The 27,437-nt window shown below is 37.5% G+C and overlaps 1 protein-coding gene across 1 annotated transcript in view; it reads left to right on the top strand.

Annotated features, from left to right (window-relative positions):
- Positions 1 to 27,437, top strand: part of Ent2 (Equilibrative nucleoside transporter 2) — a 48,236-nt gene that overhangs the window by 17,669 nt on the left and 3,130 nt on the right. The window contains exons 2-13 of the mRNA XM_089853226.1: positions 11,084 to 11,685; positions 15,902 to 16,124; positions 22,991 to 23,072; positions 25,447 to 25,589; positions 25,947 to 26,044; positions 26,112 to 26,162; positions 26,271 to 26,356; positions 26,438 to 26,486; positions 26,702 to 26,799; positions 26,905 to 27,006; positions 27,090 to 27,198; positions 27,273 to 27,358. Coding sequence (XP_089709352.1) covers positions 11,268 to 11,685; positions 15,902 to 16,124; positions 22,991 to 23,072; positions 25,447 to 25,589; positions 25,947 to 26,044; positions 26,112 to 26,162; positions 26,271 to 26,356; positions 26,438 to 26,486; positions 26,702 to 26,799; positions 26,905 to 27,006; positions 27,090 to 27,198; positions 27,273 to 27,358 — 1,545 coding nt within the window. The 5' untranslated portion in view covers positions 11,084 to 11,267. The remainder of the gene's footprint in view (positions 1 to 11,083; positions 11,686 to 15,901; positions 16,125 to 22,990; positions 23,073 to 25,446; positions 25,590 to 25,946; positions 26,045 to 26,111; positions 26,163 to 26,270; positions 26,357 to 26,437; positions 26,487 to 26,701; positions 26,800 to 26,904; positions 27,007 to 27,089; positions 27,199 to 27,272; positions 27,359 to 27,437) is intronic.

Genomic DNA, 27,437 nt, shown 5'->3' with positions numbered 1-27,437 from the left:
ATCCAAAGATACATACCAACATGTACTGGAACCCGTTCATGACACGACTTACCCATCCCAAACCATTTTATATCGTCCACGTAAAAGAAAAGAAAAATAAAAAGAACCGGTGGAGTACAAAATAAAATCGGCTTGCCGACGATATCGAAGCTAGATATCTTCATTTATAGCAACAAAGTGGCGTTTTTAGTGTCGAGAAGGCAAGGCCAGGATCTAGTCTTCTTCATTCTCCACCCTCTCCCGCGTTTTTTTTTTTTTTTTGGTGGGATGTAGCCCACCCTCTCCGGAACACCGAACTAAAAATCCATTTTTCAAAGGCGAATCTTGGCGACAAATCTTTGAAGGACGAAGCTTCGACGAAAAGAACTGGGTTTTGGGAAAGTTTTTCTTCATCTAGCTGACTAGCTCCCCCGTTTTTCCCATCCAGCATCCATGATCAATGATGATGACCGGGGGTTCTGTGAAAAAAGAATCTTCTATAACCCGTCACTCTATCTCTCTACGCCCAGATATATCCCCCCGAGGTACCACACCAGTTATTTAAGTTTTGTAAGGGCTTTAGAAACTGATTTTTCCCACTTTAACTCCGACTTTTTTATTTTTTTAAAAGTAAGAACTTACCTTAATTTTTTTTATTTAATTGCTTAGAATCAATCGTTCACTTAAAATCATTAATTTAGAATCCGTTCACTTGAAATCGTTAATTTATAATCATTCACTTAAAATCGTTAATTTATAATCATTCACTTAAAATCGTTAATTTAGAATCCGTTCACTTAAAATCGTTAATTTAGAATCAGTTCACTTAAAATCGTTAATTTAGAATCAGTTCACTTAAAATCGTTAATTTAGAATCAATCGTTCACTTAAAATCGTTAATTTAGAATCAGTTCACTTAAAATCGTTAATTTATAATCATTCACTTAAAATCGTTAAGTTATAATCATTCACTTAAAATCGTTAATTTATAATCATTCACTTAAAATCGTTAATTCATAATCATTCACTTAAAATCGTTAATTTATAATCATTCACTTAAAATCGTTAATTTATAATCATTCACTTAAAATCGTTAATTTATAATCATTCACTTAAAATCGTTAATTTATAATCATTCACTTAAAATCGTTAATTTATAATCATTCACTTAATAACGTTGAATTAAAATTGTTAGGTTAGAATCATTAACATATTTTCATATTAGACCAATCTTCATTCATAGACAAACAGCCTAGGACAAACTAAAAATAGCAAAAATCAAAAACCCCTGTAAGCTAGCTTTTCCCTGCACACTGGTGTGCTGCGGGACCAACATTTCTACAGGCGCTCGTAGAAAATACATAGGTAAATGTACCCCTGTATTTCGTCTTCTCCCTGAAGCGCTATTTGACAAACAGAACCTGGAAAATACAACAATACGAAGCATTGTATTATTGTACGGTATATTTTATAGTATAATTCCGAAATTGTAACGTGTTACAAATGATAACATCGACGTAATTTCAATTCATCCATTCATATTGTACCTCGCGCATATTATATTAAGTAAAGAGCAAACCACTAAATAACCTGAAAGGCGTCCGCCTTAACCGAGTCGCTTTGTAGGCGAAACAGATGAATTTTAATCATAATAACCTTTCGTGGTGGCGCGATGACACTAAGCTCGAACTGTAGGCAGTAGTAGGTCTCGCATTTACTCATTTGCCATCACCTTCCCTCTTTTAAGTCTTTTATCATAATTCGAAGACGCGGTAAGTCTTAAGTCCTGTTGTAGACAGCTTAAGGCCTAAAATTTCCTCTTGAGAACAAAGTAGCGGGGGAGGGAGAAGATGGAGGGGGATTTACATTAAGGAACAAGAATTGGAGGTCCAAGAGTAATCAGAAGTTGATAAGGATGAAGTTAACAAAGGGAAATTGAATAAACGCTTCTCGATACCTAATTATTAATCATTAATAAGGTTTTTTTAAGAAAGGTGTTTTTACTTGGAATTAAGAATTGCGAATTGATTCCTGATCGTTTATTGTTAATCGATTATTTATTAATAATTATTTTTAATTATTGCCTGTTTTAATTTTTAATTACTGCCTATAAATTGGTGATTACTATCTCAACCTAAAAATTATTAATTTTTCATAAATCTTTAAAACTCCACTTTCATAAAATATTTTCGTGAAATTAACCCATAAATTAATTTATTGTAACTCACCTCAACTTTTATTATTCTCCAGCGCACCTTCATTAGAAGTAATAATTAATACCTTGATTAGAAGTAATAATTAATTCCTTGGTTAGAAGTAATAATAAAATAATTATTTTGGAAACTTTCCTACTAAGCGCAATTATAGAAACTTTTTGATACTTTTCAAGCTAGTATATTTCTAATATGGCGCTGTTGGATAACATAGTGAATAGCAAGAAGCTGTTGCTTAGCAACCATCCGTGATTAACAAGATACGAGCGTCTTTTGGACCAGTATCTCCTCCAACCCCCCCCCCCCCCCCTCCTCATCGTGCCTATGTCTTACACCCCCCTAACCAAAAGTTCTCCTAATGAGCCTCAAACATGGAGGGGGGAATGCAGGGGCGTGGCTCCTTCCTAATTACCTACTTGTTAATTGAGAGTTACACGGTTGCCAAACGTAGTTAAAAAGTTTTGAACTAGACTTTCACCTCTCTGGCTGGGTATTTCTAGATCCATAAAATTCACCGGCTACTCTCTGCCCCATGTGAATTTAACCAAGTCTGAAATTTCGTACTCGGTTTTTGTTTATGGGGAAAACCACTCGGGTCGATTTCTTAATTATACTTAATTCATAAAAAATTACCATACTGTGAATCATTAAGTCAACCATTTCCTGTCTAGGCTCGTCTAGTTGAACTTAGTGGGAGGGGCTTAGTTTAAAACACTTAATATTTTCTCATCACGTACAGATCGCGACTGAACCAAGCAATTAAAGGCAAACTTAAAGGATTATTAGAGATTGATATCGACTGCCATAAGGGTTTTAAATAGTTAAAATACAAAAGTTGAGTCTAATAAGTTAGTTTTTCCTTCGAACATATTTCGAAAACGGAAAATGAAAATGGTGGTACGTTTTGTGAAGCTCTGTGACGTATTTTATCGGGGTTCATACAAACCTGGAAAACCTGGAAATAGCTTGGAAATAAATTGTTCACTAAAAATTCTGTTAAAGTCAAGGGAAATTGATAAAGAAAATTGTAAAATTAAGGGAAAGCTCAGGGAAATTTATACAAATTTTGGTAAAATTCAGGGAAAACTCAGAGAAATTTATGTACTTTTTATTAAAATTAAGGGAAATTTGTATGACTTTGGTAAGTTTGAAGAGGGTTTTGAGTTGCTCCAACTAAAAATAACAATTTCCTTAGTTATTACTCCAAGAAACCACTCCGTCAGTTGCCTTGCCCCTGTAAATATCAGGGAAATATATTGGGGGTGGAAAACCTGGAAATTTCAGGGAACTCGGTTTTCCAAAAGTTATATGAGCAATGCTTATTATTTTCAAAACATTTTCAATAAAGATTTTAATACAGGCTTATAAATAATCAAAGGATCAAAGTTCACTCGTAACTAATCAAACAAGTCAAACTGTAAACGTAACTGAACAGTTAAACATACTTCAATAAAACTCTATCCTGCTGCTAAATTTCTATTCCAAGCTCAACTATAAAACCATATATTCCAAGATAAGTTTCCGCTGTGCGCTATTATGAGCGACGTATACTGTAATAACTACGAAATGAAGCTATTCGCGCGGAACACATTGAGATCCGAGAGCTACTATCTGGCCTATTTCCACTTCCCCTCCCCTCCCTTCCCTTTACTGCACCCAACATCCGTATATAAGTTAGTTGGATGGAAGGGCCCGTTTTCTCATCCAAATCGATCTCTTTCACCTGGAAACTCCATCGTATCGGAAGAATAAGAAGTCTAAGAAAAGATAAAAATGAGGGCTCGGATACGTTACAAGTTCCCTTAAATGGTTTGCAAAGGGATGAGGCGATTTACAACAATTCCTATTCTATATAGGCCTACAGAGTTCAGAACAGTTCCTGGAATATCTGGATAAATTATTAAATTTGAAAATAGGTGTGAGATTTTGGGGAATTTTTTTTTGCAATTCTCGCGTATGCTGCAGGGAAAACCTGGAAAAGTCAGGGAATTTTAAAAAGTTCAGCAAAGTCAGGGAATTTGATTTTAGTGGGTGAAATTTCTGGGGATAAGACTTTATTGAAAGAGTAATGAAAGTTTCTCCTCATCCACTCTTAACACAGAAAACTCTAGAGCAATCTTTAAAAATGTCTAGAATTGTTTTTATAAAGTAAATGCCTTTAAAAAAATCTCTTAGTGTTATTTATAGTTAAAATATTTCTTATTCGTTTTGGTGCAACAAATACATTGGAAACACTTAATGTAGAGAGTTTATTTAATTATAAGCACTTAAAACGTACTGCTGTAAACATTTACACTTTCGGCCTAAAAGGTCAGGTAAAACCTGGAAAATTTGGCTCTAAAAATTCCGTAGCAACCCTGTACTGATTTACTCCCCATTTCGAAAACCAGAACTGTTTTGACGAAATTTATCAAATGTCCGACATTTCATATTGAACAAGGAGCATGGAAGAAATCTCTCTATACTCCATCCGCACCATCCTCATCCTTTATATCTATCTGGCTATGAGATTTCTATTCTTCTCCTCCATCAGTTCTCTCTCTAGTTGCCCGTGCGCGACCAGCGTGGAGCTTTTCTATGGTTGACAATGGTAGATCTAGTCACCCAGGCTTCAACCCCCTTCATGCTAGAAATCGGTTCCGATCGCTAAGATTGCGGAAGAAGGCATGCACAGTCCATATCCACCTCGGGTATAGATAGTTCTTCTTTTTATCTAATGTTTCATGCTACTAGTTTGTTCGAGGATTTATGGGTAATTGAGGGAAGCCTGGGTAGAAACGTAAGTTTATAAGATATGTCTGCATTGCCTCCTCGAAGTCGTCGTATGTATGGACAATTTCTATTCCGATGGTTAGACTCCTTCCTCGACTTCCTTTTTTCCAACTTTCTTTTTCTCGATAAAGTCTTATCTCTGTGGAAGGATTGACTAGCTCCGAGGGGTAGAGCACCGTTTCAAGAAATCCGGAGAAATGTAAATTTTTTGCGCGTAATTGCGAAATCAGTTTAGGCAGAAGTGAGATGAGACTAGAAGTATTGAGCTAACCAAAGTCTTCACTTGGCGTAAGTGAATATTCTTGATAACGCACCAACGGTTGGCCCTCTGGTAGCGGTTTCAGAATTTTCCCTCCAAAACGTGAGAGGCTCGCGGCGGTAGACGGCCGAACTAGATTCAAGCAGCCGCGTCCGTGTTCCGCCGCTTTATGTTGAGGGGAAGGGGGTAATATATATTTTTTTGGAACTCGACCATTTTTTTTTCTCAGTAGTGTAGGCGCGATGGAAGCGGCATAAAATCCTCAAATTTGTTCACTAGTGCCAGGATCTACTACCAATGCTAGAGCTCTTTACTTCTAGTCTCATCTCACTTCTGGTTTAGAAAATAATAAATATATACAGGAATAAAGAGGAATAAGATGAACTGGAAAACGTAAAAAAATTATAAGAAATATTTTAAATAAGGAAAAATAATAGAAATAACGACATTTAGACATTGGGAAGTATCTAACCCCTTGATTCGGAAATAAAGAGGATTAAAATAAAAAGGAAGACGGTAAAAATTGTGTGAAATATTTTAAATTAGTAAAAATAGAAGAAATAACGTTATTTACATTTATTCGGAAGTATCTAACCCCTCGATAGGACCATAGCTTTTAGAAAAGCGGTTCCCAGCAAAGGCCAATTTCGTAGCTCGAACATCAAATCGCTATTTTAGACTTTCACCTCATTTTTACTTCCTTCTTTCTCTTCTTTTTTTTGTAAGACAGAAAAAGAGTTCTTCTTTAGTACTTGCCATCATCGAAGCATATATCGGGTCTTAGGTTTATAAGGGTACTTAAAGTGATAGTACTATATAAATATAAATACCATTATATTTTCAGAAATATCTTTTAAAAAATTGCGGTTCTAATATAGTCTTGGCAGGGATAGATTTAATTTTAGACGTAGGAATGGAGAACGGTTAGTTTTTACTACAGTCCAACTCATAGCCCAGTATAGAGCCCCTCCCTCCAACACGTAACGGAAAGTTTAAATTATCTTATTGGCTCACTTAATCTACGTTTTGATGACGTTGCTGACGGGGACGGCGAAAAATACGTAATCCTTTTTTACCTCTGTCGCTATGACCCGCCTCTTCTTTCATACCCCCTGTCCCGGGGAAGGGGGTCCGGGACTTTGACGCGCGCCCACATTGCTCTGTTATCCATTCCTACTTCTAAAATTAGATCTATCCCTGGTCTTGGACATATAGTAAAGAAAAGAAAAAGAAAATACGCAGTAATTTCGACGTAGTCTTGTTGCTACTATCACTTTAATATCGACTATATCTTTAATCTTAATAGACTTTACGATTGCCTAGCTATATAGCTTACGGACGGGACACTTTAACTATACTTCGGCCGTACGTATAGGCTCGTTTTAGGAAAAAGATATAGTACTTGATCTCAAAATAATTGAACTATATATGAGGGTCCACGAAAAGCTGTTTTCGATGTTCTGAACTTTAGGTTTTAACAGCTTAGGTCTTAACCATTTTTTTTGCCTTGTTCTAAAGTGTTATTGCATGTGACTGTAAAAAACTGTGATGACTGCTATATTTCTAGAAATAGGACAACTGTCAAAAGATCCGTAGACAATTGAGATTTTTAGTTCAAGTATTGAAAGGAACATTTTCGACGCGTCTAAAGCCCAGTACAATTTATCGGTTGAATTGTACAGACGTTATTCTGTAATTAAGGTTATTTATATTTTTGACCTACATCATAGTAATGTCTCCTATAGAGTTTTAGTGAGCAATTTAATTAATTGCAAAATTAGTTTCAGCTTTCTTTGGTAAAGCGGTTTAGGCTATATACCTTGATTATTAGGTCAGGACTTCTGAAAATTAAGAATTTCATATGCGACTTTAATTAAACCTAGCTCGCAAATACCAGGTGAAGTACAATATAAATTTTCCTACCCTTAATCCAAAAATTCTGGAAATTGCTTTCGTAGAAAACTCCTTATACCAAACGCAAATAGAAGGAACAGAAAGTCAAGCAACTGTAGCCCCTAATATAATGTTTTCAACGCATTCCCTCCATAGTGTTTCTGGTCGGCCAATCAGGGCTCTAGTTCGGTTTGCCCACGTTCTCGTGCTTTTCACACACGCGAGTCATCTTCTAGTCTGAGGAGTTGGGGTCAATAACTGCCTCATGCACTTTCTGTTATTTCTAATTTGCCCTTGCTCGTATGACTACAAGTAGCAAAATAGCCAGAAACAAAATAGAATTCCTGGAAAAATTCCTAGGCTTTTGGAACACAATTTCTATGTATACTCGAGTTGTCCTTCTGTTCTTGTCATATCCCTAATTGAAAAAATAAGATTCTGATGCGTCCAAAATACATTTTATTTTCTTCTTATTATTCTTCGAAAAACAAGGTTTGGAGTTCAGAGTAAAAATATTCTATCATTTCTTCCATGGACGCTTGATTTAAATGGTTGAGGAACCACTTTAATATAAATTCTAAGGTCGCCTTTGAGTGACACCATGCATACCATTTTAGAATAGGCGTTTGTGAACCATTTTTTCGAAGAACTTCTCTGGTCCCAACCAAGGGAGAGATTGGATGAGAAACATACTAGGATTCTGTAAGACTAAGAAGAAAAAACAAATCGTAAAGAAGCCCTGTCGAAGACTTAACTAGGCCTATAGCTAGTTAATATAGAATTCCCTTTTGGCATTTTTCCTTGTAACAAGAGTAAATTAAGAAAGAGTATGAGGCTCTAATACTGAATATACGAACTGGTAGGGGTCAAAAAGGTCGGGGACTATTATTTTAGTGGAGAAAATTTCTAGGGCGCCAATGCTTTTTCTCACCCTCTGTTGGCCAATAATATAACTTTAAAAAGAGTGAGACGATCCAGAAAACGAAATTTAAGGGAACGTTTCTAGCAGCAGACTACGGGTAAAACGAGCTATCTTCTTACTGGCGGAGTGTGTTCTTTAGATGAGCCAATCATCGTTTGGACTAACACGTCACACAACATACAGAGAAGCTTCATTACAGGGGTCAATGGCGGCGCCCATATAAGTTAATTAATGGTATTTAATTGAAAAGCTGGAATCGTAATTAAAAAATAAAACCCGCATCTTTGCACATACGCTACTTATAAATATATCAAGGAGAAAAATAAGTAGGCTTGTCTATTCCTTTAATATTTGACCTATAAAGGTCAGGGATGTTCATTTCAAAATAGTCAGGGAAGACCTAAAATCGTCCAATCAAAAATCTTTGTGCCATACTCCCACTCGTGATTTCCTCTGGCCATACGTAATACCGCTAATTTCACCATGGCGTTTGCTAGAGGGCCTCGAAAGAAACCAAACAATAACATCTGTTGGTTCGACTTAATTAAATCCTTTAAAAGACAAGGGAAAAAAGCTAGCTTGGCTAAGCTTAAGAGAAGATAAGATATTCAGAATGACAGCTGTTGAAGCCGAAGCTGAAGGGTATTGAGGGGTCACGTATACTAACTGGACTGTAAAGCTTTTGCCCTGAGAAGAAACTAAACAATGGAGGTTTTTGTTTTGTTTTTTGGATTATAAAGACATAAATTTTTTGGACCATGGTGCTAGCTTAATTAACACGCTCTGATCGAAGGCGAAAAAATTAGTTAGACTCGTAGATAATGTTTCTGAGTGGGTGTGAGAGTAAACATCGGTTAATGGTTTGACGCTTAATTCGAGTGGGAGTGAAAAATAAGTCTTTGCGTAAGTTTATAAAATATGTTCCTGAAGTTTGTCACTCGTTACAAACTGGAGCTTGTCATAAAGTGACGTAGGTCATAGATTCGAGGTAAAGCGACGTCTGGTAAGGCGCTGTCAAAGGTATAGTACAGACTAAATAGGAAGATGGACAGTGCAAAATTAACCGAGTGTATAGCTTCGTTCTAGAACTAGCATTACGAAATATAAGTTGTGTAATACTTACGGAACATATCTTATAAGCTTATGGTCTTGGATTTGCTCGAAAGCCTTCATCCCCATCTAAAGGATTTTTATTTTTCTTCCAATTAGGACTAGTATGATTAATGCACGCATAATTTTGGTCAAACTCTCAAAACTATAAACATTAATTTCCATGCAACTATTTTCTTAAAAAGAAATTTACATTAATAACAAGAACAAACTTTCCTACTTAATTACTCCAAGGTGGTGTTTTCAGTCAATCAACGGTTACTTTTAGTTATGTCTAGAAAATAAGTTGAGAATCATTCAGTTTTTACAACACATATTCATTTGTAAACAAACATCTTTGAGTCTAATTCGCTTTTCTACCTCCCATTTTCTCCAACTTCATATTCACTAAAAATTCTTAAAAACTCTTGCTATCCTACCTTTATTATTATCCTCAAATATTGACATTTCCGAGTTTACCTGACCTTTAACCCCCGATGTGCATTTGTTTAAAAATTGACAGTATTATCTGTGCAAGAGCGACTACGACAATCCCGTAATTAAAATGTTTTAATCCGCGTATTTGAAAGCACTTTGATGATTTTGTAAAGAGAGTTCAAACTTCGACCTCACTAAAACGCGTATTGACAGATTTAATTATTAATATAATTTCAATATCAAAATCTCCATCTACCTTCATATATATGTCATTTTCAAAGCTAATTGAATACCTTTACAATCAACATTTCAAAGTCGCGTTCGTGGCCAAAGGTGTACTTAAACGCTACAATAAATATTTTGGAACAGTATCCCACCCTTTTCAACAATTGTCATTTTCTGTAAAAACCTCTTTCGGTAGAAAGAGAGAAAAAAAATCTTATGACTAAATAATTAAAGAAAGCTTCTAGATCATTAATTCAGATTCTTAAATCTATAATCATTCCTAATCTTTGAAGTTCTTTCAAGGAATCATGTATAGTTTAAGTATAACTTTATTTAAGAGCTATACTGGCAACGTTAGTTTTAAGGAAACTTAAGTCCCTTTATTTTAAAGAAGATCATAGCGCCAGAGGAGAAGTTGACTTACTCTGCCGGTTGTCATGGCAACACGAAACTATAGTGAAAAGGGGGTTCAAAGGTATTTCCACTTTCTCCTCTAATTTCTCGCACTTGATAACGATCTTCATTGAAGAAAGAAGGGAGTTCTCTTTCGTATTCAGTTTGGGAAAATATTTACCTTTTCTTCCGGGAATTTTTGATTTAACTAAAACAGCGTTCCCTTAAAAGGTATAAAGATGATCTCGGGAATAGGCCAGGGTCTACGAGGGAATGAATACGTCAGCATATATAATACATTTACCCAAATTGAGTAGGAAACTGTGTTCGCGTCTTTACAATCCTTCCCGTTCCTCGAATCTCCTTGATTTACAAGTATTCATTTATCGATTCTCTCTCTCTCCACTTGGCCATTCTCATTTTCTAGACTCTCTTTCCTTAATTACTCATCAGGAAGTGTTTGTTTCGAATGTGTTTGAGTCACGCTTGTTTTAAAATCCCTTCCCCATCCAACGCTTTTCTCAAGAACGAACGAATTTCTCCGGAAATCGCCTTAAACCCGCTGGCTCTCTCTTTTGAAATAATTGGAAACTACAATCGGAATTCAAGAACGCGTCTTTGTTTAAGTGCTTGCGTAGCATCATTATTGTGGTATTTCAATCTAGGGAAGGTACACTTTGTTTGGAAACTAAATGAAAATGGAATCTGCCGCTTTTCGTATTCAAATATTTATTGATAAACAGTGGAAGTTGAGGCATATTATAGTTACAAATATTTCTTCCTCTAGACGATAACCTAAACTATCGTATCTTAAACGCGTAGGTTGGTTGGGTTTCCGTCCTTTTCAACTCGCGCTGCCTAACCGTAGATTTAACTAGTTTTTTTTTTCTTTTTTAACAGAGTGAAAACGGCATTGGTACCCAAGATTGAGTCGAGTCGCTTTAGACGTCATGACCATGTTCGTTTCTTGAGAGCGAATGTGCTCGGAGGGCATTGGTTCAGCATTCCTCCATAAGCATTCCAGTCGTCGGGGAGCGTCCCGTGGTCGAAGAAAGAGGAAGAAGATTGTCACCACAGCGCGGTCATGAGTCATTACCGGAACCCTTACATCGCGGAGGAAACCCCTCACCATCAGAACCGTTACCGACCGGTTTATCCGTACGGGGAAGTCTCGGGAACGCCGCCTATGGGTTATCGGCAACCAGAACACCATTCGTATCGTCGGGAGCAACCGGACCATCACCAGAGTTATAGACAAGTACTAGAACCGCAGGGTTACCGGCAACCGGAACAGCAACGGCTCTTGTACGCCGACGACGACATCGCCTATCCCAGAGAGTCACCCAGAATGTCGACCCTTAGGACGCCTCATCACCATCAACAGCATCCTGGACCGTATCATCATTTGGGGCGAAGTGAAACTCTGCCAATGCATCATTTGGATAGCCTGGGGAGGCGTATGCCCACTAGTACTACCCCGAGGAGGAAAGTCGGAGAATTAGGTGAGTTTTCCTTGTGTCTCGTTAGATTTGGTTTAAACAGTGAGTTCTGAAATTTAATTTAGAATCTCCTCTTGCTCGTTCATACCGTAGAATATTTTGCGTCACCCAGTTTTTCTATCCCCTGTAGGGTTTATAAGATCCACGCTTTCTTTTAACTTCTCGTAGTACTATTGTCCTTGACTAGCTATTGCTAGGTAGTAAAATTAGGTTATGTATGCCTAAATCATATATATAGAGTTTTTTATACGTATGCCACAATATACGTTCCGAAATAGTCTTAGCTCTCTTGTCCCTTGGATGATGTAAAAGGCACTCAAGACTGTCTCCGTCGCTTCTCACTAACATCTCGTTTGAAGACTCGTATAGAGTAGGTTTTGAAAGGTCGAGTGCCATGGGCTATGCATGCAGGCGCGCGGTTTGTTTTGGCGGGGACCAATCAACCCGCGACCAATTTGGCACCTTGTTTTGACAGAGATAGATGGGCGCGCGTGATCTTACCTCGTTACTGAAGGGCCTCTCACGTTTTCCCGCTTCTTTTTTTTAACCGGCCAAGTAAATAAGAAGATACCCAGGGAAATAAGTCTCATCTAAGTCTTACTAACCCAAATGCGTGATGAACAGAATGATAGAATTTAGGCGGAATAAAAACCCAAGAAGCATCTGTTTGTAATCTTTTTTTTTGTGGTGGGAATATATGACGTTGTATTTACGTATTGCGTAGTATAGTTACTGAGGAAAGCGTGTTAGGGCATAGAGGATATACAGTAGAGGAGTAGATACTTTTGCTCCTACCAATTCATAAGGGAATATCTCGTTCATTTCCGGCCGGGTTTTTTTATAAAATGGATGATGCTTTCTATAAAAGACATATCATTATTGGTTGAAAAACGTCGTCTACTTTACTGTATATATCCTCGATGGTGGTTGGAAGTGATATTTAGATAAAGGTAACACCCACGTTTCTACCAAGAAACCGAGTGCCGGAAGTAGCTCCAAAATATTTAACTAGATCTGAATTCTATCAACTGTCTACTCCTCTATTGTATATCCTCTATGTTTAGGGCCAAACCAGATTTGTGTGAATACAAAGAACGCTTGAATAAATATATTGTCGCTGACAATGGCAAGCTGAAAAAGAGGTTTCTTTTCTGTAAAATATGATCAGACTATGGTATAAAAAAAGGAAGTTGAAGAAAAAAAAGGGAAAAGGTTGGAATTCGAATTTTTTATTCCTTCTTGGAATAGAGGACATTTATCGCTTTTCTGTTTTCGCTCCCCCAAATCACGTGGCTATCGTTTTTACGCCTATTTTTCTTTTTTTCTTCCTTAAAAAGGAGTCGTTTAGTTCAAAGCTATTTGGGATTCTTTTTTATTCGGGGATTGTAAAGACGAATGTATAGTCGTCGATTTCTTTTTCATCTCAAAACGTATTGCCTTGCGAAAAGGGGTGATTCATTGAAATGCAAAAAATAAAAATATGGGACCCAGACGCAACATTTCAATGTTATTTCAATCTATTTAGACCGTGTTTTGTATAGAAAATAGAGAGGCATTTGCGTGGGTTCAGCCATAATCTAAGTTGCCCTGTTTTATAAATCCTTTTCCAAAGTTTTTGATCATCTTGTTTTCTGAAGATGAAACATCTGGTAAGTGTACAACGAAAGACGTTAGATATGACTTTGGGGCAGGACTGGTAACTTTTATGCCCTATCTTTGTTGACCACCCTATGTCAAGCAGACGATTCATTGGACTCCCTTTTGAAAACAGGGCCGAAAATAAACACAGGACACTGGACATTGCCCAATAAAATTTTAAAATGTTCCATAAGTTTCTTAAAAACTAAGGGGGGTCACTGGACAGTTTGACCAATAAATTTTCCGAAGTTTTGATAGCTTGACTATGGAGATGCTTTACTATTTTTGCACACTCCAGTGAACAATGTCCTTTAAATTTTCCAGTCAAACAGGGTCACTGGACACATGTCCTATAATAAAATTTTTTTTATTTTCGGCCCTGTTTGAAAATGGTCTATCCCGCTCGGCCATTTTGAGGGAAAGAGGAGGAGCCATTTTTAATAATAATTCTCTGCTTTCTCCTTTGCCATGGCATAGTGTAGAAAGCTATCTACTTAATTAATTTCGTAGTTTGTATGTATAAAAAAAATCCTTCCGAAAATACATTTTGTAGAAACATCTAAACCATTGCTGCGCGAAATGAACTGTCCCCCCAATCTTTCCCGGATTTATATAAAAAAGGAGTAAAAAACAAAAAGAAAGAAAGAAAGAAAAGTTGGCCAAATAACTCCTGTCTCTTTCCTGGGCTAATTCCGGGTACATGGGCATATTCGGCGTTCCAACCAATGTTAACAACTTCATGGCTCTAGTGCACTCCCCAGAGTGAAATAAAAAGACCTCGTCAATCGTGGAAGGACGGTCACGGTGTGCCTATGCAGGAAGACTTTTCTGTCCTTTCTTTTTCAACGAGATGTCGGGCATATCCTTGCCTCTCTCTTTCGGGTGCGTTCGGGTCCTTTAATGGCCGTATTTTAATGACGTCTGCTTCCCCCAACATCTTTTAATATTTTTTTGATAAAATGCCAAACTTTGACGAGTCTGTCGCTACTAAGTCGAACAAAATTAGTCGCAAACTTTGCTCAAGGGATTTTTTTCTTTTTCTAAAATGGTTCAGGCCGTCTCAGTAACGTCTGGACTCTTTAATTTTCATTTATTGAACGTAATAATATCGAACGTTCTTAATGCGAATTTCTAATCGGAAGTAATTAGTAAGGAACTTAATATTTTGAAGGATGTTGATGACGTTACCAAGAACAAAGGAAGTGTATTTAGACAAAAAAATTTCAAAGTTAAAGGGGTAGTAGCACCACACCAATCAAGTGAAGTTACGTTTAAGAAGTGATCGGAATGAGGGAACTATGAATCTTTTTAGTAACCTTGTTGCAAATGTTCTGATGTTGGGAAGAATCATGTTACAATTACCCCGCTTTGTGCTGTACACGTCTCTGGAAGAGTTGTAGTAGTACTTAGGCAGTGGTAGGCTCTCTGAAATCTAGCCTATTATATGGCCATTGAATAAACGCTTACGTGAATATTCACTTTTTCCTTCACTGAGTGTCTGAAAACGCTGGAATTTAAATCATTTATCCTAAACCTCTAACGTCAATTGGTCTTACCTCCTGATTACGTGAATATTCATATTCGCATGAATATAGAACTGATGCCTTCACTGTCAGAAAGGTCTGGAATTTAAATCATTTATCCTATCAACCTCTAACGTCAATTCGCCTTACCTCCTGATTGGCTGCGATGGATAAAGACAAGCCCCTTTATGTCAGCAGCGATCTTACCTTGGATAGGCTTACGAATCCTTATTCGTGTTTATGAATAAATTCATATTATACGTTGAAGCGTTCTACGTGCACTGTTTCATTCTCTTACACGGAATTTGCCCTAAGTTATTGTCTTCGATTATTATAGACCATCTTAGAAACTCATTAATAAGCAGAGTTACGTCCGGATGTCAGCTCGCGGGTGAGTGGAGATTTTACAGGTGGCTCTAGTAATTACATTGCCATTACATGGGGCGCCTTGGAGACAAACTAGTAAGGAAAGTGAAGGATATATAACGAGTGACCACTTTTCCTAGGACATGGAAAAGGCGGGAGTGATTTTTTTATCGCGGGCGGAAAAAAAAATGTTTAAGATTCCGGACCGAAATGGATCAGGGATTCATCCATCCATCTATCCCAGAATGCTTTGCGAGCCTTTTCCTTTTTCTTGTCCTTTTCTTCGCGTAGTTTCATCATGATCACGATTATGTTAGCGTTTTATTCCCATCACTCGAAGTTAAATTTAAGGAATAAGATTACCAGGCAAGCTGACAAACGTTGGTTTATTGACGATTTATCAGTGATAGATTCTATAGCAAGATGAATTATCAAAATAAAAGAAAATAAAAAGTTTTTTTTCTAAAAAGTTCGCATTTCCTTGTTAAAATTCCTTTGGAATTCCAGGATATTTTTGTGCTAACCCTGGAATTCCCGGTTTGGCACAAATCAGGAAAAAGATCCTGGAATTTGCCTTAAAATGACAAAGAAAAAGAAAAACTTTGGACTTGGAAATATTTCTCTGTTTCATTGTATTTTTTAAGGAGCGCTATTTATCTTAAATAATTAGTTTTGTTTTTAATGTTTTGCAGATTTAGGTGTGGGACACATGGATCAGAGGGAAGCCTTGTTGCGTTCTACACCACCGACTCTCCGACGCGGGGACCCGGGACCCGTCAAGTTGGCCCCTGGTTGGGAATCGAGGAATGCCCCTCACGACGAGCTCAATTTTCGCAACGTTCGAAGTGCCGGACCAAAAGCGACACCCGCCAATAACGAGGACGATGACATATCAGATAAACCACCGATTGATAGGTCAGTCATTGTCTTTAATCACCTACTCTGTATACACGTTTCGCGTGATGCAATTAGAATACCTATTGAATGATTGGGAAATTGTCGCTTCATTTACATTACTACGGTTGGCGTGATTGATTTTAGAAAGCCATGTAAATTTGCTAACTGTCTGTAAGAGAGGGCCGGACATTTCCATGGGCGCGGCCATAAGCTATTGGCGTGTCTTTGTTAGAAGATGGCATTCACTATGGGTACATCGCAACGGTAATTGCGAGACATTTGTGAAATTTGAGGAAACAGTTGTGCTCCAAGTAGCTATGGCTTCCTTCCATGGCGTAAATGGTATGAACCCTCGTCTGAAAACTATACAGGGTGTTTCTTATAAGTCTGGCATAAATTAAGGGGATGTTCTTTGGACCATTGTTTTCAAGTTAAGATTGGATGCAGTATTTTACGGATGACCCATAACATTTATTAATTAAGAAACTGAAATACAATGATTTCTATTAATTAAGGTGTCATCCCTAAAATACCCAAAACTTAACTCGAAAACAGTGGCCCTTAGTGCAAAATGTCATAGAAGTAACATTTTCGACTCAAAGAACATCCCCCTTACTTTATGGCAGACTTATTAGAAACACCCTGTATATATAAGCAAATGTTAAGCAATTATAATTTCGGGAAAAACCAGCGATCAAGCTAAAGGCTAAAACTGCTACCCGAAAGTCTAGTTTCAACCATAAAAGGCGTAACTGTAACAGAAAAAAAAAAATCAATTCTTAAGCGTAATATAATCTAACTGGAACTATAACTACACGCGCGTAAAGAGCGTGAGAAATTTTTATTCAGGAAATCATTCGTTGGCGGTCGCTTAAAGGTGTAGCTAACGATCCCGTAAGAGTTAATTCCGTGTCGTTATTTGTATACACGCGTAAGAGGGGAAGGAAAATTGCCCAACATTTCATTTTCAAATCATGTTCCCAAGTTATAGCAAAAGTTGATAGAACAAACAAAAAGTATACTTCATTGAACCTTGCTCGTGCCGTGTAATATGAGAAACCCCCCTCCCCCATTTACCTCTAAGAATATTGAGGGTCATTTGCGTCTCATTTTTACATGGCGTCTACAGTCAAAGGGGAACTGTGTTACTACGAAGTGCACTTTTTGTTTTTGTCTATGAACCTTTGTCTACAGCGATGGTTGTTAGGTAAGTGATGGTCATAATTTTCGTCCTACCCCTCGAATCTCGAGACACACGACCGAGTGGCGAAGCCCCCTAATTCATTTCCAAGAAAATGATTTACATCACGCGTATACCATAACATAGTTGTCATGACAATGTTCACCTTTTATACAAAACAGTTGTAGTTGATATTATTCGTATTTGCCACTAAAATTTATTTAACACTGACATCTGTTGAACAAAAAGTTCAGTTTAACATGTAAATGTTTGTTAGAATATTTTTGACTCGTAGAGATTAAACATTTAAACGAAAATGTTTAAATATTTATATGACAACTTGTAAGTTCTTATGTCTAGAACAATAAGAATTGGGCCTAAGAACGTTTGGGAAAATCGTAAGAAAAGGTATGGGAAAAGATAGGGGAGAAGCACTGGGAAAAGATATTGGAAAAGCACTGGGAAAAGATATTGGAAAAGCACTGGGAAAAGATATTGGAAAAGCACTGGGAAAAGATATTGGAAAAGCACTGGGAAAAGATATTGGAAAAGCACTGGGAAAAGATATTGGAAAAGCACTGGGAAAAGATAGGGGAAAAGCACTGGGAAAAGATAGGGGAAAAGCACTGGGAAAATATATTGGAAAAGCACTGGGAAAATATATTGGAAAAGCACTGGGAAAAGATAGGGGAAAAGCACTGGGAAAATATATTGGAAAAGCACTGGGAAAATATATTGGAAAAGCACTGGGAAAAGGTATGGGAAAAGCACTGGGAAAACATAGGGAATTGAAATCTGAAAATTTCGTGGTAACCATGGTGGAAACCCTAACCGTTAATACTGCTCAGTTTCCATCATATTCATTCGCAATTGAAAATAGTGTGTTCCAACGGAGGTTAATATAGCCATCCATATACTGCAGTACGCGTATATACCCCAGATATTAACCGATCGTGTAGTAGTGACGTGTAAGAGAGCAGGTGTTCAATTCGCTAACACGTTACCTTCCTTGTCCAATAGTATCGGATTTCACTAAAACCAATGCTAAACCAATGTATCTTTAACCATCTTTACAATAGTCAAGTTTAATGTGCTCGGAGTATAGATGCTGAAATGTTAGAGAGAGGGAGGAAGAGGGTGTGGGAGTGGGGGTACAGATAGAGATGGCAAAGCGCAATTCGATGTCATCCCGATTTTTTTTCCCAACTGCCAACTCTTACTAGCGAAACCCTCTAAAACTCGGATAAAGTCATAGTTACTGAACTAAAATGGTTTACCCATTACTCTTCATGGTTCATGCATGAAATAAAGGGAGTATGAAGAGTTCAATCAAAATGAGTTTATTATTTACTTTAGAATAATAAAATTTGTCGCTCATAAGTGATCCTATAATGTCCCATAATTTTATCCAATGAAATCCTATATTTCTGGAATTTTTATACTTTTTTATTTTTTCTCCTATATTTCCTATATTTTTTATACTTTTTTATTTTTTCTCCTATATTTCTGGAATTTTTATGCTTTTTTATTTTTTCTCCTATATTTCCTATAATTTTTAGACTTTTGTCCTATTATTCCTATAATTTTTAGACTTTTCTCCTATATTCCCTATAATTTTTAGACTTTTCTCCTATTATTCCTATAATTTTTAGACTTTTCTCCTATTATTCCTATAATTTTTAGACTTTTCTCCTATTATTCCTAAAATTTTTAACCATTGTTTTTTTAATCCAAAAACAATTCTCGAAAAAAAAATTATAAAACTATTAAAAAACACTATGGGAAAATGACTATACTTTAATCACTATCGATCGATCTACTATATTTTAAGCAAATAAAAATTCGAAATCAACCTAAACCATTTAGCCAATGATCCCTGTTATTAAAGCCAAGCCGAACTTCGACCCATCAGCGCAGTTGGTGGAAAAAAATAGAGAGGGAATGAAGAACTAAAAAAAATAAATCGAATTTCAATACGAAATTGATTTTAAATGCAATTTTGCCATCCCTGTGGGGTTTTCAGGAAGCTGCGTGCGAGGGGCTAATCACTTTTAGATTAGTGCACACCGTTCACGTTGTAATCAGACAAGAGTTACAGCGTTTTAAAAATTAAATTACCACATAATCCTTCTCGAAGTACCGTGAGTGATTTGCCCCTCGGCTCCATGAGTGGAGAAGGGAAATGTGGACTGGAAACAAAAACCTTTTTTTAGGACGTTAATACAGTCAGGTGTTTTAGAAAAGGTTAAGCCTAGTTTTTCATTTTATTTATACGAAAAAAAAAACGTTAAATTTGCCTCCCGCTTTTTTGATGCTTGAGTATCCAAGCTGAAAATACTATAAACCCCATTTAGAGTTTTGAGTTTATAGTATGACAAAAATTTTTTTTAAAAAAAGTCTACTTAAATAAACCCGAAAGATTGAATTTATTTTACTATAAAATAAAATGCTCCCATTGTAAACAACATAATGGGTACTCATTTCCCATTGTTAAACGGTTTCCTACCATTTTTATAATTTCTATAATATCCAATTTTGAAAATGGAAAAATTTACGACGTTAATAAACTCAAAATGTTTTACTTCGTTTTAAATTGCAATCGGAGTATTTTAGATTATAAAGACAACTTCAATAACACATGGAACACGAATAAATTCATGGAAATACTCTTTAAATATTAGGGAAATTGTTTTTTATTACTCTTTTTTAAATTTCGAATGAACTCTGATACGCGACTTTGTAGGCCTACATCTTGTAACCTCCTTATGAGCTATTAAGATGCATGGCCCATGGTTGATATCCACGTTGCTGTACATTTTATACGTCGCGCTTCAATGGCGCGTTAAAGCCACGGAACTGTGTCTCTATAAGATTCGTATAATGTCTTCAGACCTTAGAGATGTCCAAGAGGGTTATAGAAAGGCGTTGGATAAGCTCGGTGATGGCAGAAAGGGAGGAATTCATCTTCAACATCCAAAACTCTGGCTCAGCAACGGCAGGGAAAAGACTGCTAGCATAACAGGCGATCCATAGAGAGAGAAAAAAAAAATCCGTGTCTACCAGAAGGCTATTATAGTGTTTAAGAAAGGTGCTAGTCCCCTTAATGGTAAAGCGATACTCCTAGAATCTGTTATACTTCACTCTGACCAAATCGCAAAGTAATTGTTTGGGAACCACCGAGGATTAAATTAGTCATAACTGTATTTGTTTGGCTTCGGTGCATGGATAAGACTCCGCAAAGACCTGCTGATAACGTATGGATTAGGTTTCCATATGCGCGTATGCTGGGTCGTTACGCTTGCCAAGATGGCGTTGATTTAAGAGAATAAATTATGAATAAACATTGGACAACCCAATTCGATTTTTGGACGTTCTTTGGTAGTAAATGGGTTCTTGATTTTTAAGAAATTCGCTTCTGTTTTATCTAATCATATCATATTTCTGTGAAAACTGAGAACTAGTAATACCACGCGACTTAATAATGGCCCTGAACCATAAGTTCATAAGATATGTTAAATAGGTTTGTCACTGGTTACTGAGAGCCTGTCATGAAGTGACGTAGGTCATAGATTCTCGTAAAGCGACGCCTCGTGAGGCGCTGTCAATGAGTTAGTACAGACTAAATAGGAAGATGGACTGTAAAATTAACCGAGTGTATAGGACTTCAATTCTCGCTTCCGTCGTTCTCGAACTAGCTCTCAGTAAGTCTCTAGCATTACGAAGTATAGGTAGTGTCATTCTTTTGGAACATATCACTTATAAACTTATGGTTTAAACAACGTTCTTGAATATTTGGTATTTCTTGACGTTTAACATTTTGTACGTACGCCTTAAATTACGAGTGCACAAAATTGGCAAGGTGTAGAGATTCGTAGCACGCTCTTTGGTTTGGGAGAGAAAAAAATTAATGTAAACGTCCGCGCGTGGAATAATAATAATGTCAGTTTGGTTTTTTTTTTCTCGTAATTTGCCGCGGTGTTCCGATGTTGGTATACGAATGGCCTACATTCGAGGAACACTTCTATGGAAGAGAAGTATTATTTTCTTCTATAACCCTAACATAAAAATCCTAGCGCGTGCCTTAAAAAACGGAGGACTATTCTGATTGGTTGGGAAAAATCCCTCTTCCATAGTCTCTTTTCTATTCCAAGCTGTAAAAGCCTCCAGCAGAGCAGCGCCAGAGAGCTGCACACAGCTAGCCAGCCAGCTTTTAACGTACACGCTAACGGGAACTAGACATTGATTTTTGCGTTTCTCTTCTCTTCTCTTCTCTACCCTTCGCGAGTCTGGCGTAGTTCTAGCTCTCCTCCGAGAGGATCCCACCAGATCCTCAGTTTCCGCAGTAATGGACGCGTTTCTCTAAGCCTAGCCACCAAATTTCGGCTTCTCACCCCCGTATGGATGTAAGGTTTTGATAGTGCGCGCATCTTTCGCACTCCTCCGAGGAGAAAAAAAGAGCTAAGGCGCGCGCGCCAACTGACCCGTTGACCTTAAGAATTTCCCTCCTGCCGACTGGAAGATAAAAAGAGACCCCAAAACACGACGCGGAGTGTCGGACGACGGCGCGTGTCGGAGTTTATTTTTCCGGGAAAATCATTTCTTTTACACCTCGTGGATGTGTTATGGCGGTTGGGTCTAAGACAACGGTTACACGAGGAGCATGACGACATTAGCCAAGGCCCAAGATCGTATTCCATTGGCTTCCATGGAGGAGTTGAATATAAATGGCTCTCCGCGCGTGTCCTTTCGACCCGGGGCCAGTCCAGGGTCCAAAGTGGGTTATAAACCCATTGAAAGTCACGAGGCAGGCGATGGCATTGCCTCGACGGAACCTGTTAGAAAACCGCCCATCGATAGGTAAGTTTACCCTCCACGGATCTTACTATCCAGGCTTTTAAATAGTCCGGCCACGTGCCTTAACGGGGCTTAATTGGCTACCATTAATTCACCGGACCCTCTTAGGAACCATTTTTAGGATATGGTAACTCGTCATTAACCCCACGCGTGTGGTAGTGCTCAGTTTTTACGATGTATCGGCATTCGAAAGGTTAAAGAAAGGCCATCATCATCTTGAACTTAGCAATGGTCAACCACTTTACAAACCGGTCTTTTGACCAATCCTGGGTCACGTAATTGTTCAGCCAATGAAAATTTGTCCTCTTTGGGCTGTAATGGGCTAGTTAGCGTACTGTTTTAGGCGGACGAGAATATTGCATATTCCAAATTATGGACTTCTGCCAAAATTGAGCGCATTGTCATTATCATTTGCTCGGCATGTGGCCCATTACGTTATTACGCAACCTTTTTTTTTGGTCGGGGCCAGCTATGAGGTCATTGAACTTAACTTAATGTTATTTTTGGGACTTTCGGAATTTTCCTAAATCTGTTTAAAGGGGTGCAAAGTTTAAAGTATCATCGCGTCGCTCCGTGTTTTACTCTCAAGAAGTGTCATAAACTAAACAATCTTTGATGTTTCAGAAAGTTTTTTTTTTTTAGTTTATTTTTTTAAACAGTTATTTCCATGCAGACGCAATAAAGAAAGTGTTTTATATACTGCTGCGTTATTTAACATTTTGAGAGATTTAACAGCGCTATTTAGAATAAGTGCATTATGGTGTGTTTGTTTTTTAATGGAGAACTGGTGTCCATCAAAGTTGAAACTTTGTGATATAATTTAAATTTTTTTTCTTCTTTTTTTTTGCAGATGTAACGTGGTCTATTTGATCCTGATGCTTCATGGAATCGGGACTCTAATGCCTTGGAACATGTTCATCAATGCCAATTCAGTAATATTGAAATTTTATTTTATATTTGCGAATAGTTAAGACTAATTATATACATCAACTTGTTTGATTAGCTGCTTTTTAAATTGTAAAAGCGCGAAGTAGAATTTCGGTCTCACGGTGGGCGGTGTACTTGTACAGTACACAATATTAAAAGTTTATATAAGGGATTCTGTTTTTGTAGTGTTTTGTCCCTATAATATTCGCTTTATCGTTCTTTGCCCCGAATGGAATACGATTTCCTGGTTTAATTAGGGTAAGGTGCCCTAACTTGGAACAGCTCTAATTTGGAACACTTTTCTTAAAATAGTCGTAACTTAAGTTTGGGACCTTCAAATGAATAGTTTAAGGGCTCATTTTGAAGGGCGCGTGGGAGAATCTAGTTGGACGGTATCCCGCCTGTGTGTTAGTTTCTCTGCAAGTATATACTGGAATGCTCTATCAGGGTTGCCACAGTACCTGGAAAAGTCAGGGAATTTGAAAAAGGGTGTAAAATGTCGGGGATTTTGAAAAAGGGTTTAAAATGTCGGGGATTTTGAAAAAGGGTTTAAAAAGTCGGGGATTTTGAAAAAGGGTTTAAAAAGTCGGGGATTTTGAAAAAGGGTTTAAAAAGTCGGGGGATTTGAAAAAGGGTGTAAAAAAGTCAGGGAATTTCCGTTGCATATCGACTTGAGAAAATGTGTAGTCACGGCCAACTAGGCACACCAGCTAAAATATGGGACAATGATAACGTCTTATAGGCCTACATTAACCGTTTCTGATAGTTCCTAATGAAGTTTTATTAACTACTAAATAGTGGTTTCAATTAAAAACTGTGATAAAATTAGCATAATTGTAAGTACAAAGCTGATGATAAATAAGGAATTTTTAAAGACTGCATTCTTACTTTTCTGTTTGTGTAAGTTTGAAAATTGACTTTAGATGGTCAGGGAAAACCTGGAAAAGTCAGGGAATTTTGAAATAAAAAGTCCGTGGCAACCTTTTCTTCGACATCGCAATCAGTCTGGGAAATAGCACACTTCCTCTGGTCCAAAACCAGTTTATTAATTGCTTGGACTAGTTTTTTAATTCAAAAAGTGGGGCTTACTGGTCCTCGGGACCAGTTTATTAATTGCAAATCTATAAGAGAACAAAGCCTGGGACCAGTCAGGAGACCAGTTTATTATTATTTCAGACCCTAGGGGGTCACTGGTCCCAAGGACTAGTTTAAAAAATATCCTTATTTCCCAGACTGATCGCAATACCGCATCGTCTATACGATCTGTATAACAAGCGCCATTTCGTTTGGCTTTTGATGTAACGTCTATGTTTTAGCACATCGAATTTGGCAAATCTTATTATAGCTAGGTTAACATTCTACATATTGGTACGCTTTTATTCGACGTAGGAGTAATGTAGTGAGTGACTTGGCTTTATGCCTGATTTATTTTTCGGTCGAGCTCAGCATTTTATTAAAATAAAACACCGTTCAGAACGTGATCTGGAGCGCGTATGGTTTAGCTTAGAACTAACATATTGTTCCTAAGAGGGGAATTATCATCAAGAGGATTGTTACTGAAAAACAAATATTTGGGAAAATATCCATTAACTGAAGTATACAATATGGTTGAGATATTTGAGGCCAATAGTTTCTATGGGGTAGTTTTATTCTACCAGGGATAGATTTAATTTTAGAAGTAGGAATGGAGAACGGTTAGTATTTACTTCAGCCCAGCATAGAGCCCCTCCCTCCAACACGTAACGAAAAGTTTAAATGCGTTTTGATGACGTTTCTGATGGGGACGGCGAAAAATACCCAAATTTTTTTACCTCTGTCGCTATGACCCACCCCTTCTTTCATACCCCCTTCCCCGTCCCGAGGAAGGGGGTCCGGGACTTTGACGCGCGCCCAGATTACTCTGTTCTCCGTTCTTACTTCTAAAACTAAATCTATTCGTTATTCAACTTATAGCGAATTCTGTTGGACTGTTCGGGTCACTCTCGCAGCGCTCGGAGAAATTTTGCGTGATCCATTGCTAGACCTATATCGGCTCTTTTCTCGAATTTTCAGTTTCCTTTCGTCTCGCGCTCGACCCGATATCCGCTCCGAGTTGATCTGTCGAAATATACAGATCAGTATACGGATCGCTCGGCAAACCGGCGTGAATCTGAGGGAGAGGCAATCTCGATTTCCCAAATGGAACATACAAAACATTTCAGAGCACTCCGAGAGCCCCCCGATCAGTCTATCGAAACTGCGATTTTTCGAACACTATAACCGAAGGCTTTTGCGCCATTTTTAGGGTTTAATTTGTTAATATATGATGTGTGGTGGTATTATGATTAGAATACCATACGCGGCTTCTAATATTACGAAATGTTAATTTTTCTTGTTCAGTATTTCGTTGAGTATAAACTGGCGGTTAATAGTACCGATGGTGCAACGGAGAATTACAGCAAGAACTTCTTGTCGTATGTTGGAATGGCTTCCCAATTACCAAATGTCATTTGTAACGCACTCAACTTATTCGTCCAAATTGGGTTAGTTCATAGACCTGTACAGCCATAAGTTCATACCGATATGTTCCCCATAAGTTACAAACTGGAGCTTGTCACGAAGTGACGTAGGTCATAGATTCTCGTAAAGCGAAGTTTGGTGAACCCCTGCCAAAGTCTTGGTGTGCAGATTAAATAGAGAGATGGAGTGCAAAACCGAGTGTAGTCAATTCTCGCGTCGTTATAAGTCTCTCAATAGCATTACAAAGAATAGGAAGTGTCATACTTGTGGAACATATCTTATAAACTTATGATATAATAAAATGGCATTATATTAAAAACGTTCTAATCGGGATGGTAATTACTATTAATTAATTTAAACCAAGTTTCATCTATTTGCAGGGGTGGGAATGTCACTTTTCGCATCGTCACTAGCATTTTAGTGGAAGTGGTCATCTTCATTCTCACCGTTGTTCTCGCCATGATCGATACCGCGTCCTGTACGTCAAACGCGTTATTTTTTTGATTTTTTTTTTTTATAAATTAACTGTTTCCGTCTAAATCTAGGGGCGGGAATTTTCTTCTACGTCACATTGGCAAGTGTGGCAATTCTAAATAGTAAGCTTAATTTTATTCATTTTTCATTTAAACCCACTTACTTTCAAAATGGCAACACTCGGAGTCTAAATTAATTCTTGAAACACATTCTTTATAACCAACCTTTAGTGGCATCGGGAGTTTACCAAAGTAGTATATTTGGTTTGGCGGCTAAATTACCAATGCGATATACGAACGCGATTATATTTGGAGCCGTAAGTCAATATATTTTCCAAACCAATTCATTTGAACTCGCGTGTAATAACTTGATTTTTGAAAAACTTTTAATTGAATAGAACATTAGTGGAGTTATAACTTCCTCCATTAACATTTTTACCATTTTCGGTAAGTAGACCAAAATAGGCTTAACGGAAAATATCTATACATAGTTTGCTTAAAAGGGACTCCGAAACAACCAAAACTTTGCGCACGTGACCAAAATGGAGTCCCTTTAAGCCTAAATGTCCAGTATAAAGTGTTGCGGGACACACACACACGCCAATTTGCGACTGCATAAACGTTAAGCCTAACTTGACATTTCTTGTTCGTGACCATTTTAGCGTCGCCTAATCTTCGGACAGCCGCTATTTACTATTTTTTGACGGCCCTATTCTTCTTGCTCACTTGTTTCGACACTTATTTCGCGCTTCCGTTCTCGGTTAGTACCGGTTTTTTTCTTCGTCTGTCCGTCATTATTTAACAATGATAGAAGGAAGTTATACCGTGGGTTGCGATGTATTTATTTTTTTTTTAAATGAAATAGAGATATTATCGCTATTATCACCGCTTAGCGAAAAAGGCCGCTATTTCCGGCGGAAGTCAGGGACACTCAGGCAGACCTCCTTACTGGAAGATCTTTAAAAAGGTAGATCTTATCCCTAATCCATTTTCATCAGTCATTTGTCCCTTACCTACGAAACCTAACACCCTTTTTCTATACTCTCTTAGACTTGGCCTCAGTGTTTCAATGTATTTTTCATATTTTTCGTCACTCTGTCCATATTTCCGGCAGTGCAAGCCAATGTTGTCGCGTTTGATAGCAATTTTATCTTAACCCGTAGGTTTTTCATACTTTCTCGTTATAGGCCTAATTATTACGATGTTTTTAATATTTTTTTATTTATGTATCAGCCAAATACTTTACTTCAGTCGCTTGCTTCCTCAATTTTAACTTGTTTGCCATGATCGGCAACATTTTCCCCAACTGGATCCGATTTGTAAGTTTTTATATTTAATTCAAATGGCGCGCTAAGAAGGATTTTGTCAAGTGCGGTTGCGCAAAACATTTTAGCCATG

Source organism: Phalangium opilio, unplaced genomic scaffold (assembly GCF_054372755.1).
Source record: "Phalangium opilio isolate 3A_F unplaced genomic scaffold, DU_Popi_V2 ptg000113l_1, whole genome shotgun sequence".
Taxonomy (NCBI): Eukaryota; Metazoa; Arthropoda; class Arachnida; order Opiliones; family Phalangiidae; genus Phalangium; species Phalangium opilio.
The sequence above is the reverse complement of the archived record's forward strand: the minus strand, read 5'-3'. Positions and strand labels throughout refer to the sequence as shown.